This window comes from Eleutherodactylus coqui, chromosome 2 (genome assembly GCF_035609145.1).
Source record: "Eleutherodactylus coqui strain aEleCoq1 chromosome 2, aEleCoq1.hap1, whole genome shotgun sequence".
Classification (NCBI taxonomy): domain Eukaryota; kingdom Metazoa; phylum Chordata; class Amphibia; order Anura; family Eleutherodactylidae; genus Eleutherodactylus; species Eleutherodactylus coqui.
Genome location: NC_089838.1, coordinates 115,105,300 through 115,119,884, shown reverse-complemented (window position 1 = coordinate 115,119,884; position 14,585 = coordinate 115,105,300). Strand labels below are relative to the sequence as shown.

The window sequence follows — 14,585 nt, the reverse complement described above, 5'->3', positions numbered from 1 at the left end:
AGATCCGCAGCGTCCGGACAGGTAAGTATTCTTTTTAGGCCTCATGTCCGCAGGAAATGAGGGAACCGCTGCGGGATTCTGCATGAAGCATCTGCGGCAGGCCTGATTTTCCCCGTGGACATGAGGCCTAAGGCCTCATGTCCACGGGGACAGATCCGCAGCGGGTCACCCACGCCCCATAGGGATGCATTGGACACCTGCAGGTTTTTAAATACCTGCGGATGTCATTTTCCCTTGAGGCGCGGATTGCATGTGCGGGAAAACACCCACAGCATGCTCCATTTTAGTGCGGGTCTCCCGAGAGGACAGCTCCCGCAGGCTTTTATTAAAGCCGTCCGGATCCGCGGCACACCCACAGCTGAATTCCGGCGTGGGAGAGCAGGAGTTAAAAAAAAAAGAGTGCACGGCGCATGCGCACGGCACGCTGCTGGCGTGCTGAGCACATCCGCCGGGCCGAAGCAAGAAGATCCGGCTGCGACAAAGGGAAGATCTGCAGCGTCCGGACAGGTAAGTGATTCTTCTTTTTAGGCTTTATGTCCGCGGGAAAGGAGGGACCCGCTGCGGGATTCTGCATGAAGAATCCGCAGTGGGCCTGATTTTCCCTGTGGACATGAGGCCTAACAAGGGTTATGGAAATGGTCTGACCTAACGGGACAATCCCTTTAAATTTAGCTCTCCCTTGTGCAGCATAGTCAAAATTATCTCATTCTTCAAGGTAACAGATAATGAGAAGCTTATAACCCTTTTACACAGAATGATTATCCATAAAATAATTGTTGAATCATGCGAAAATGAATGATGATCATTCAGTGTAAACGTGGCCAGCGCTTGACTGCTGAATGATAATTTGTTCACTGATTGTTCCTCATTCATTTTATACAGGCATAAAACGTATTGCTCATCATCTACCAGTCATTTGTGTAAAAGGTAATTGTTACGTTGTTTGCAAACCATTCCCAGGCCTTTCCAGACTGCCCTGACAGACCAACGATGGGCTGAACAAACTTTGTGCAACGTATAAACGTATTAACTTTGTGCAACACATTATTTGCAAGTATTAATGGACGTAGCTGGAAAGCAAACGACTCGCTCTTCTTCCCATGTTCCAACAATGAATTGCTCTGTGCAGAAAGGCCCTTACAAAGCAAACTGAGACAGAATTATATCACAAGCTAAAACAAAATAACTTCAACACATGACACAGGGCAAATGTATTACGCTTAAGACTTTTTGCACCTACCTTAATGCTTTTATTCTGCAGAATTTTGATATGGCAGCATGATATGAGTTTGTCTCCTGTCTGAGGTTCTGTCCGGAGCTCGCAGCATAAATGCCGTAAAGAAATATGAAAATATGGAAAAATGGTGGGCACCTTAGCAGAAACACAACGAATCCCTTAAGGTCAATCGGTTTCATTGGTGACCATAATATGATGGATCTGGGACATAATTTTTGATTTTCTCTTCTTATGACAAGACAGAATATGAAATGTATATATTTATTTTACATATTTTATTTGTTTTATATATTTATATTAAAAATTTTTGCTCACATACGGAAATCCTGATAAAACTCAGAGGTAGGCCAGGCTCATACAGGCGAATTCAAATTGTGGAATCGGCGTCTACGTGGTGGATCCGTGGCAAAGTGCAGGCATTGAAAAGGATTTACTTTCGCTTTTTCGCTCACACTTATGGATATGAATTGCATATTCCGCAAGTGGAGGAAAAATCGCAGCATTCTCTATTTTGCTGTAGACACAATGGAGGTTGTCTAACTCACAGCCCATACACAATTAATATTGTGTATGGGCTGCAAGCTTCCTCGTTATCGATACGCAACTACAAACATTCAAAAAAAAAAAACTGTACTCCGCGGTGATCCGCATTACAAAAAAAACAGATACGCAGGGTCGCCGGCTGGGCTCACAACCGAAGTCAGCTGCAGGCCTCCTGCATGCGGAATCTAGTCCGCCCATTTGAGCCCGGCCTTACTGTACAAACCTAGTTTATGGGCATCAACAGTATATGCTCCGCTGGAACATTCCCTGTACATAAATTAACTCATTTGTCCATTTCCAAGAAAAAATACAACGTAGTTATGCATTAGGTAAATTATATCACCTGGGTAAATTCTGTTTACCCATCATTTCAAATCTTGTGTATAGAGGTATACACTTACATTATATATACAAATACATACAACACAGATGTTAATTACTCCTAAGTATTTAAGTATATTTATATCCCATTACAGTGATGATAGGGTCTCGCTTATAGATGCTATGTGGCATAGAAAAATCCAGAGGAAATGGAAGTTTTGGGGTAGAAACATCTTCATTATTGAACATCCCAGATTTCGCACAAGAGGGGTGTAAATTTGTGATCCCTGACTCTCCATGACATTACCATGTCTGTATGGTGGTGGCTAAATGTCCTTAACTCGGTGAGACGCCCCAGAAGTCGAGCAAAGTGTTGAGGGTTGTTAGGGTGATGTTGCTTGCACAGCTTTTCTAGAATATTCAGGAAGCTCTCTTGAAGCTTTTCCACAGACTCCTTGTCTTTGATGTATTGTCGATCTGCAAGAATGGGGCAAAAATGTAAAATGTAAATGTCACTACACAGATATATCCAATATATGAAATGTATCACAGTCTGTCATCCTGCTTCTGAGCGCTTGTAAATAATGGTCACAGTATGGGTACTTTTATATGGAGAGAGAGTTCGATCGCCTGAGCAAATGATGACACAGTTTACTCATTCGCTTGGGCGGTCAGTTTTCTTTTTAACAGGATCATTCAGTTGCTCAGTTTCCTGTCCCAGTGAATGAGAACGACTGAATGATCGGTGTTTAAACCGAACGATAAGCTAACAAGCCAGCAATGATTTTCATGCTTGTATAAAATGAATGATGATCAATAAGTGAACTAATTATCTTTCATTGTTCGATCATTGGCCGTTTTTACACTGAAGGTTAAGGCGTATTATAAAATGACATGTGACACTATTCTTGATGGCAAGAATACCAGAACCTCGCTGGAAAACTGAAAAATCAATTACAAGCCTATTTTTAAAAATACATCCATTAGCTGTTAGGTTAGGTTCAACAGAGCCTAACTTTAAGTGTACTGTAATCACAGTATAAGGCCTAATGCCCATGGCTGGATTTCAGCCGCATAAAAATCCGCGGCATTTCACTGCAGCTATTAGGTTCTGTTAAACCTAATAGCTCAATGTACATGCTGCAGAATCCCGCAGCATGAAATTACCCGTGGCATGTCCTATTTGTAGTCAATAGAAGCCGCCCGTCACGCTATACTTCCGCTGTAGCACAGCGGAAGTATAGCGTGAATACGCACACCACCGCCCGCGTCACGTGACACCGCCGGCGCATCATGCGTTGTACTGTGCATGTGCGCTGGCAGTGTCATGCCGGAGCTACGCAGCGGATCCGGAGGGGAGTGTGGGCTCTTGGGGGGGGGGGGGGGGGCGCCGTGACGGACTCCGCTGCGGTATTCCGCTTAGCGAAACATATCTGAGAAGGTAAATACCTCTTTTGTACAAGGTGGCTGGGAAGGCAGAAACAGCAGAGCGCAGCTATGCAATGCTTTTTCAGTAATTCCCATAGGTCAGAAGTGGTGTCGTGTCTCCTTAAGGAGAGCACCCAAAAAGTGTGTGGGAACACCTAGGGGGTGAGTGGATATGGGGATGGTATAGTCTCCCCCCAAGGAGAGACTCAGAAGGGGTGTGGGGACACCTTAAAGCTAAGTAAGGAGACTTATAAGGCAATGCTCCTCTGGGAAATTTATGCAAATAAGTAAGATGGAAAAATACCTCTACAGCGCCATCTATTGGATGGCAGCATTCCTTCAATTCAATGTGACCTTATAAAAAAGGTCTACAATGATTGAGATTTTTAAACCAAGCCAGAAACCATGCACAGACAGATTGTTTCAGGGTGTTTGCCCCTCCTCAGTATGCAGTAGGTCTCTGGCTAGTAATTCCCATAGAAATGAATGGGAGTTAGAGAAACAATGTAGCATACTGATATATGCTGCTTCCTTAACTCACAAGCTGAAGAAACAACACAGATCCCTGTGCTACACTATTTCCATAACTGTGATTCACTTCTGTAGGAGTCATGGAAACATCGTAAGACAGCCCACTTGTCTGTTTCTGTAATACCTAACCATTTTTGGCCACCGCAAATAGCCGATCCTGGGGTGGTTAGGCCCCAGGGGTGGGACCTACATCTATCATACTTTTAGGACATATGCCTTGGATGTGCCATAAAAATCCAGTTAAGAACACACCTTTAAATTAACTATCTAGTTGTGAGATTCAAAATGATAGGCAAGTCAGTGCCTATAGGTCATGTTTTTTTATTCTTTTGTATTCCTTACTACATAATACTATGATTATAAATTACATTGATACATCATTTTCATTACCGCATATCCTACACCCTCCTCTCCCAAGCAGAATCAAGGAAAGAGAAAAAAAACTAAAGTTATTAATGCATTCGAGAAAAAAAGAAGACTAATCTCTGCCAGCTAATTGATAGGTAAGATAAAGCCAAATGTTCCAAAAGTACCAATTGTTTATCTCCTTGATATTTGTCCATATATATTCCTCAGTGCTGTACACAGATTGTGATATTAGAAATAGCTGTGGTAGTATTACCAACATAAGAAAAGATTATTGTTAAGGCAGCAGATGTGAATTTGTTGTGTCTCTAAACCAATTTGGCTTAGGGCTAGATCCAAGGGTTGTACCTGGGGGTCCCCAGTTTTCACCCTTTAACCCAACCAATCGGGATACGGTCTTTGCTGTGAGGAACCTCATACCATTACCCCAGAAATAGTCTTGGTTAAGAGGTAGCTAACACAACTTTGTCAGGTTTTACTATAACACTGTACCAGAAGGTGTAGACAAAGATGCGGTCATGGAATAGAGCCACGGCCAGGGCAGGCCAAATTATTGTATAACTGAGAAACAGGTCGAGAGTAGAGATGAGCGAACACCAAAATGTTCGGGTGTTCGTTATTCGGAACGAACTTCCCGTGATGCTCGAGGGTTCGTTTCGAACAACGAACCCCATTGAAGTCAATGGGCGACCAGAACATTTTTGTATTTCGCCGATGCTCGCTAAGGTTTTCATGTGTGAAAATCTGGGCAATTCAGGAAAGTGATGGGAATGACACAGTGACGGATAGGGCAGGCGAGGGGCTACATGTTGGGCTGCATCTCAAGTTCACAGGTCCCACTATTAAGCCACAATACCGGCAAGAGTGGGCCCCCCCCCCCTCCCAACAACTTTTACTTCTGAAAAGCCCTCATTAGCATGGCATACCTTTGCTAAGCACCACACTACCTCCAACAAAGCACAATCACTGCCTGCATGACACTCCACTGACACTTCTCCTGGGTTACATGCTGCCCAACCGCCCCCCCTCCCCCCCACAGCGCACACCAAAGTGTCCCTGGGCAGCCTTCAGCTGCCCTCATGCCACACCACGCTCATGTCTATTTAGAATTGCGTCTGCCATGACGAGGGACCGCAGGCACACACTGCAGAGGTTGGCACGGCTAGGCAGCGACCCTCTTTAAAAGTGGCGGAGCGATAGCCCACAATGCTGTACAGAAGCAATGAGAAATAGAATCCTGTGCCACCGCCATCAGGAGCTGCACACGTGGGCATAGCAATGGGGAACCTATGTGCCACACACTATTCATTCTGTCAAGGTGTCTGCATGCCCCAGTCAGACTGGTAATATGCACCTTAACAGTAACCGCGTTGGTGGTAATGTGGTGGTGACTGCGGACCTAGTAGCACGGTTGTATTTTGTTGGTTTTCGGAATGTGGCCAGGATTAAGTAGGCCGTGGCGGGGGGATGGTGGGGGGGCTCTCTTGTAGTGTCGGTAAAGGTGAAATTCTTGGACTGCCACCAGACGAACCAATGCAAAGGCATTTGCCAACAATGTTTTCCCTGTTGGAGGAGGAGGGGGATGTTTTTGAGGCACTACGTGTCCTCTCCACGTGTCCGTTCCATGTCAGCAATAGTAGCACTCAAGACAGGCCCCAGTAACAATTCTGAAGCAGCAGTATAGCGGGAGCGCAGTCTTCGTTCCATGTAAGCAATAGTAGCACTCAAGACAGGCCCCAGTAACAATTCTGAAGCAGCAGTATAGCGGGAACGCAGTCTTCGTTCCATGTAAGCAATAGTAGCACTCAAGACAGGCCCCAGTAACAATTCTGAAGCAGCAGTATAGCGGGAGCGCAGTCTTCGTTCCATGTAAGCAATAGTAGCACTCAAGACAGGCCCCAGTAACAATTCTGAAGCAGCAGTATAGCGGGAGCGCAGTCTTCGTTCCATGTAAGCAATAGTAGCACTCAAGACAGGCCCCAGTAACAATTCTGAAGCAGCAGTATAGCGGGAGCGCAGTCTTCGTTCCATGTAAGCAATGGTTAATGTGGCTTAAGTGGTAACTAGGCCTGGAGGCAGCCCAGTGTAACGAAAAATTGGTTCAAGTTAAAGTTCCAACGCTTTTAAGCGCATTGAAACTTATAAAAATTGTTCTGAAAAATTATTTGAGTGAGCCTTGTGGCCCTAAGAAAAATTGCCCGTTCAGCGTGATTACGTGAGGTTTCAGGAGGAGGAGCAGGAGGAGGAGGAGGAGGAATATTAGACACAGATTGATGAAGCAGAAATGTCCCCGTTTTGGATGGTGAGAGAGAACGTAGCTTCCATCCGCGGGTGCAGCCTACGTATAGCTTACGTATCGCTGCTGTCCGCTGGTGGAGAACAGAAGTCTGGGGAAATCCAGCCTTTGTTCATCTTGATGAGTGTTAGCCTGTCGGCACTGTCGGTTGACAAGCGGCTACGCTTATCTGTGATGATTCCCCCAGCCGCACTAAACACCCTTTCCGACAAGACGCTAGCCACAGGACAAGCAAGCACCTCAAGGGCATACAGGGCTAGTTCAGGCCACGTGTCCAGCTTCGACACCCAGTAGTTGTAGGGGGCAGAGGCGTCACCAAGGATGGTCGTGCGATCCGCTACGTACTCCCTCACCATCCTTTTACAGTGCTCCCGCCGACTCAGCCGTGACTGGGGAGCGGTGACACAGTCTTGGTGGGGAGCCATAAAGCTGGCCAGACCCTTAAAGACTGTTGCACTGCCTGGGATGTACATGCTGCTCGATCTACGCACATCCCCTGCTACCTTGCCCTCGGTACTGCGCCTTCTGCCACTAGCGCTGTCGGCTGGGAATTTTACCATCAGCTTGTCCGCAAGGGTCCTGTGGTATAGCAACACTCTCGAACCCCTTTCCTCTTCGGGAATCAGAGTGGGCAGGTTCTCCTTATACCGTGGATCGAGCAGTGTGTACACCCAGTAATCCGTCGTGGCCAGAATGCGTGCAACGCGAGGGTCACGAGAAAGGCATCCTAACATGAAGTCAGCCATGTGTGCCAGGGTACCTGTACGCAACACATGGCTGTCCTCACTAGGAAGATCACTTTCAGGATCCTCCTCCTCCTCCTCCTCCTCCTCCTCAGGCCATACACGCTGAAAGGATGACAGGCAATCAGCCGGTGTACCGTCAGCAGCGGCCCAAGCTGTCTCTTCCCCCTCCTCCTCATCCTCCTCATGCTCCTCCTCCTCCTCCTGTACGCGCTGAGAAATAGACAGGAGGGTGCCCTGACTATCCAGCGGCATACTGTCTTCCCCCGCCCCCGTTTCCGAGCGCAAAGCAGCTGCCTTTATGGTTTGCAGGGAATTTCTCAAGATGCATAGCAGAGGAATGGTGACGCTAATGATTGTAGCATCGCCGCTCACCACCTGGGTAGACTCCTCAAAATTACCAAGGACATGGCAGATGTCTGCCAACCAGGCCCACTCTTCTGAAAGGAATTGAGGAGGCTGACTCTCACTGCGCCGCCCATGTTGGAGTTGGTATTCGACTATAGCTCTCCGTTGTTCATAGAGCCTGGCCAACATGTGGAGCGTAGAGTTCCACCGTGTGGGCACGTCGCACAGCAGTCGGTGCACTGGCAGCTTAAAGTGATGTTGCAGGGTGCGCAGGGTGGCAGCGTCCGTGTGGGACTTGCGGAAATGTGCGCAGAGCCGGCGCGCCTTTACGAGCAGGTCTGACAAGCGTGGGTAGCTTTTCAGAAAGCGCTGAACCACCAAATTAAAGACATGGGCCAGGCATGGCACGTGCGTGAGGCTGCCGAGCTGCAGAGCCGCCACCAGGTTACGGCCGTTGTCACACACGACCATGCCCGGTTGGAGGCTCAGCGGCGCAAGCCAGCGGTCGGTCTGCTGTGTCAGACCCTGCAGCAGTTCGTGGGCCGTGTGCCTCTTATCGCCTAAGCTGAGTAGTTTCAGCACGGCCTGCTGACGCTTGCCCACCGCTGTGCTGCCACACCGCGCGACACCGACTGCTGGCGACATGCTGCTGCTAACACATCTTGATTGCGAGACAGAGGAGGAGGAGGAGGAGGAGGAGGGTGCTTTAGTGGAGGAAGCATACACCTCCGCAGATACCAGCACCGAGCTGGGGCCCGCAATTCTGGGGGTGGGTAGGACGTGAGCGGTCCCAGGCTCTGACTCTGTCCCAGCCTCCACTAAATTCACCCAATGTGCCGTCAGGGAGATGTAGTGGCCCTGCCCGCCTGTGCTTGTCCACGTGTCCGTAGTTAAGTGGACCGTGGCAGTAACCGCGTTGGTGAGGGCGCGTACAATGTTGCGGGAGACGTGGTCGTGCAGGGCTGGGACGGCACATCGGGAAAAGTAGTGGCGACTGGGAACTGAGTAGCGCGGGGCCGCCGCCTCCATGATACTTTTGAAGGACTCCGTTTCCACAACCCTATACGGCAGCATCTCAAGGCTGATGAATTTTGCTATGCGGACGGTTAACGTTTGAGCGTGCGGGTGCGTGGCGGCGTACTTGCGCTTGCGCTCCAACAGTTGCGCTAGCGACGGCTGGACTGTGCGGTGCGAGACATTGGAGGATGGGGCCGAGGACAGCGGAGGTGAGGGTGTGGGTGCAGGCCATGAGACGGTCGTGCCTGTGTCCTGAGAGGGGGGTTGCATCTCAGTGGCAGGTTGGGGCACAGGGGGAGAGGCAGCGGTGCAAACCGGAGGCGCTGAACGGCCTTCGTCCCACCTTGCGGGGTGCTTGGCCATCATATGCCTGCGCATGGTGGTGGTGGTGAGGCTGTTGGTGTTGGCTCCCCGGCTGAGCTTTGCGCGACAAAGGTTGCACACCACAGTTCGTCGGTCGTCAGGCGTCTCTGTGAAAAACTGCCAGACCTTAGAGCACCTCGGCCTCTGCAGGGTGGCATGGCGCGAGGGGGCGCTTTGGGAAACACTTGGTGGATTATTCGGTCTGGCCCTGCCTCTACCCCTGGCCACCGCACTGCCTCTTGCAACCTGCCCTGCTGATGCCCTTGACTCCCCCTCTGAAGACCTGTCCTCCTGAGTAAGCGTTGCACACCAGGTGGGGTCAGTCACCTCATCGTCCTGCTGCTCTTCCTCCGAATCCTCTGTGCGCTGCTCTCTCGGACTTACTGCCCTTACTACTACCTCACTGCAAGACAACTGTGTCTGATCGTCATCGTCCTCCTCACCCACAGAAAGTTGTTGAGACAGTTGGCGGAAGTCCCCAGCCTCATCCCCCGGACCCTGGGAACTTTCGAATGGTTGGGCATCAGTGACTATAAACTCCTCTGGTGGGAGAGGAACCGCTGCTGCCCAATCTGAGCAGGGGCCCGAGAACAGTTCCTGGGAGTGTTCCCGCTCCTGAGCAGGTGTCATTGTAGTGGAGTGAGGAGGCTGGGAGGAAGGAGGAGCAGCAGACAGAGGATTCGGATTTGCAGCAGTGGACGGCGCAGAACTGCGTGTTGACGATAGGTTGCTCGAAGCACTTTCTGCCATCCAGGACAGGACCTGCTCACACTGCTCATTTTCTAATAACCGTCTCCCGTGTGGACCCATTAATTGGGCGATGAATGTGGGGACGCCAGAAACGTGCCTCTCTCCTAATCGCGCAGCAGTCGGCTGCGACACACCGGGATCAGGAGCTCGGCCTGTGCCCACACCCTGACTTGTCCCTCCGCGTCCTCGGCCGCGTCCACGTCCTCTAGGCCTACCCCTACCCCTCAGCATGCTGTATTACCAGTGATTTGATTTCACAGGCAGGAAATAAATTGGCGCAAGACTGCAGGCCAAATATAATTTTTGCCCTTTTTGGAAAACGAAAGGCCCCACTGCCTCTAGTGAATGAATAATCTAAGTTTAATAACTGTGCTGTGTCCCTGCTAATGTGTCACAGAACGTGAGGGTAGCAGAGTTACTATAACTCTGGCAGAGCAGGTATTTTTTTTCCCAATGAAGGAAAGCAAATGGCGAAGCCAGCAGTAAAACGTAGCTGGGTGCGTATGATTTAGCAATGTTGTTCACGCAGCTCACACGTGTCCACAGGCGTTAGGACGGACAGAGGCTGGACAAATAGATTTGTTTTCAGTTTTTTTCCACCAAAAGGCAGCACTGCGTATATTCAATGAACATGAGAAGTTTAATAACTGTGCTGTGTCCCTGCTTATGTGTCACAGAACGTGAGGGTAGCAGAGTTATTATAACTCTGGCAGAGCAGGTATTTTTTTTCCCAATGAAGGAAAGCAAATGGCGAAGCCAGCAGTAAAGCGTAGCTGGGTGCGTATGATTTAGCAATGTTGTTCACGCAGCTCACACGTGTCCACAGGCGTTAGGACGGACAGAGGCTGGACAAATAGATTTGTTTTCAGTTTTTTTCCACCAAAAGGCAGCACTGCGTATATTCAATGAACATGAGAAGTTTAATAACTGTGCTGTGTCCCTGCTTATGTGTCACAGAACGTGAGGGTAGCAGAGTTATTATAATTCTGGCAGAGCAGGTATTTTTTTTCCCAATGAAGGAAAGCAAATGGCGAAGCCAGCAGTAAAGCGTAGCTGGGTGCGTATGATTTAGCAATGTTGTTCACGCAGCTCACACGTGTCCACAGGCGTTAGGACGGACAGAGGCTGGACAAATAGATTTGTTTTCAGTTTTTTTCCACCAAAAGGCAGCACTGCGTATATTCAATGAACATGAGAAGTTTAATAACTGTGCTGTGTCCCTGCTTATGTGTCACAGAACGTGAGGGTAGCAGAGTTATTATAACTCTGGCAGAGCAGGTATTTTTTTTCCCAATTAAGGAAAGCAAATGGCGAAGCCAGCAGTAAAGCGTAGCTGGGTGCGTATGATTTAGCAATGTTGTTCACGCAGCTCACACGTGTCCACAGGCGTTAGGACGGACAGAGGCTGGACAAATAGATTTGTTTTCAGTTTTTTTCCACCAAAAGGCAGCACTGCGTATATTCAATGAACATGAGAAGTTTAATAACTGTGCTGTGTCCCTGCTTATGTGTCACAGAACGTGAGGGTAGCAGAGTTATTATAACTCTGGCAGAGCAGGTATTTTTTTCCCAATTAAGGAAAGCAAATGGCGAAGCCAGCAGTAAAGCGTAGCTGGGTGCGTATGATTTAGCAATGTTGTTCACGCAGCTCACACGTGTCCACAGGCGTTAGGACGGACAGAGGCTGGACAAATAGATTTGTTTTCAGTTTTTTTCCACCAAAAGGCAGCACTGCGTATATTCAATGAACATGAGAAGTTTAATAACTGTGCTGTGTCCCTGCTTATGTGTCACAGAACGTGAGGGTAGCAGAGTTATTATAACTCTGGCAGAGCAGGTATTTTTTTCCCAATTAAGGAAAGCAAATGGCGAAGCCAGCAGTAAAGTGTAGCTGGGTGCGTATGATTTAGCAATGTTGTTCACGCAGCTCACACGTGTCCACCGGCGTTAGGACGGACAGAGGCAGGACAAATAGAATTATTTTCACTTGTTTTACAAGCAAAAGGCAGCACTGCGTATATTCAATGAATAATAACTGTGTTGTGGCCCTGCCTATACAATTCTTTCCCTGCAGTATCAATGGAGGGTGGAATGCTCTGCAGAGGCGATTTTGAGAAGCCCAAAAAAAATGCAGCACAGCTAACAGCAGCCAGCACAGTACTGCACACGGATAAATATGGCCCTAGAAAGGACCGTTGAGGTTCTTGAAGGCTACACTCACTCCTAACACTCTCCCTGCCTATGCAGCACTTCTGTCCCTAATGCCAGGTGCAACGCTCTGCAGAGCCGATTTTGAGGAAAAAAAAATGCCACTGCTAACAGCAGCCAACACACAGCTATCAGTGGCCCTAATAAGGACCTTTGGGGGGTCTTGAAGCCTACACTAACTACCAATTCTTTCCCTACAGCAGCTCCGGTACAAACAGCACTGTCTCTCATCTAACTCACCAGGCATCTGAGGCGAGCCGCGGGAGGGGCCGACTTTTATATTAGGCGAACACCTGATCTTCCCAGCCACTCACAGCAGGGGGGTGGTATAGGGCTTGAACGTCACAGGGGGAAGTTGTAATGCCTTCCCTGTCTTTCAATTGGCCAGAAAAGCGCGCAAACGTCTCAGGGAAGTAAGTGAAAGTAACCAGAACACCGCATGGTGTTCGTTACGAATAACGAACATCCCGAACACCCTAATATTCGCACGAATATCAAGCTCGGACGAACGCGTTCGCTCATCTCTAGTCGAGAGTCAAAGCAGGCAGCAGACAGGGAATACATGGGCAATAAACAAGCTGAGGTCAGGCTTGGAGAAGTCAGCAAAAGCTGGGTGGAACAGGCATGGATCAAGACTAGGACAAAAGGACAGAACCATAGACCTCACATTAAAGAGACTAATTGTTCAGGCACCCTCTAGTAGGAGACCGGCCCTAAATAGTCCAAGACCTTTCAAGCTTGGTCAGAGATTGGAAAGCTGGGTGCACACACTGGCCATTTAAGAGGAATGCTGAGTGCGTGCATGCACCGTTTGTGTGGCAGTGACACAAAGTCTACAATAGAGGAGGATATGTTTCTCACCAGTAGCAGCAGAAAGACCTAACCATATCGAAAAAAAATGTAAAAAAAGTGTAAAACAGTGTGCAGTCTAAGGTTTACTAATACACCACATAGCTATAATACCGTTGGTATACAGTAGTGGCTATTAGTTATTCTCCCATCTGTATGGGTGTGTGAGAATCTTGTAATCTCTAGGAGTGAGTTCCCTCCTCAGGAAGTAGCAATATCTGTAAAGGCTAAACCTTCGGTGGATATTACTTCTATACATTAAAATCACCACCGGAGTGTCATGCCACAGATACTCTTTCTCTACGCCCTTGGCGCTGTCTATTTGTCTAGGTGTACAATATTTAGTACACATAGAATTTTGAGGGACTTAGACAGAATAAAATCTATTTCTTCTACTCCAGATTAGAATCCTATTAGTTATTCTTTATAGCTTGCACAGAAAGGTGATGGGTTATGTAATTTATAATTTAGTATATTTTCACTTATAGCCCGCAATGTATTTTATATTGATTTTTACTAATAAAAGTTACGTTTTAGGAATCGGGCCAGTGAATTTGTTTAGAATAGAAGTGATTCCTCTGCCTCAGTGAAAGTAACCACATCAAAAACCATCAATCCTACTCTGTATAATAATCAGAGCAAGAGGTTTTATGACCAAAACAAATATCAAAGGGGACAAGAGACAACGTTGACAGTTCCCTCTGGTTAAAATGGGATAAAATTTCTTGGTTATCCAACACCCTGGTCTATAGGGGAGGCTAAGGGGCCATTTCTACAATACGATTATCGTGGGAATTTGGTTTAAACTAATAAATTTGCACTATAATCGTCACGTCTAAATACATAGCCATTGTGCACCATTTGTTTACAGTTCGCTCACTTTCAACCAGCATTGGGAGAAAAAAAGAATCGCTGGACCGCCAGCTTCTCGCTGAGTGTAAATTCTCCCTGCTCAGAGCTTCATATAAAATGTGAAGCTCTGAGCGAGAAGCTGGCAAGAGCCCAGCGGGGATCTGCCTGTCTAAACATTATGCACAAGAGCTAACAACTTAGTGGTCAGCTCTCATGCAGTTGTTTAGACGACTGTCGTCCCGTCTAAATTGGACATAAATTGGTATGCATTATCCTCAGTCCTTGCTACTTGACTGCTTTTTAGCTTATCTCCATTAGGCACCTCTGTGATCTGTGACTACAGTGTCTACAGGTAGTTTAAGGTAGTCTGAAACACATCTCCTGACTCATTATTGCTTTAAGCTACTGCTCCTTCCCTTCCCTTGGCCACTCTGCCTCCTCTGACAGACTAATATGTATTAAAGGGGTTATCTGCTTATTGGACATTTTTGCGATTGCTCCAACTGGCTTAAAATAACAGAGCAGTACTTACCAGTTCTCTGCCGCAGGAACCCAGCAATGTTGCCCTGCCATCCTCTTGGTGATTGATGGAAGATGATGTCAGCCAAAGTCGCCTGAATGCTGCAGCCAATCAGAAGCTGCAGAGTCACCACCCGTTCCCCTGGTATCAGCACTTACATCCTAGGCACCATGATACCAGGAGTTCAGAATGGATATGCTGTAGCCTCTGATT

General features: G+C 47.9%; 1 protein-coding gene across 1 annotated transcript in view; it reads right to left on the bottom strand.

Annotated features, from left to right (window-relative positions):
• Positions 1-2,287: 2,287 nt before the first annotated feature.
• NR1H4 (nuclear receptor subfamily 1 group H member 4) overlaps positions 2,288-14,585 on the bottom strand; it is a 62,265-nt gene continuing 49,967 nt past the window's right edge. The window contains exon 9 of the mRNA XM_066591395.1: positions 2,288-2,578. Coding sequence (XP_066447492.1) covers positions 2,340-2,578 — 239 coding nt within the window. The 3' untranslated portion in view covers positions 2,288-2,339. The remainder of the gene's footprint in view (positions 2,579-14,585) is intronic.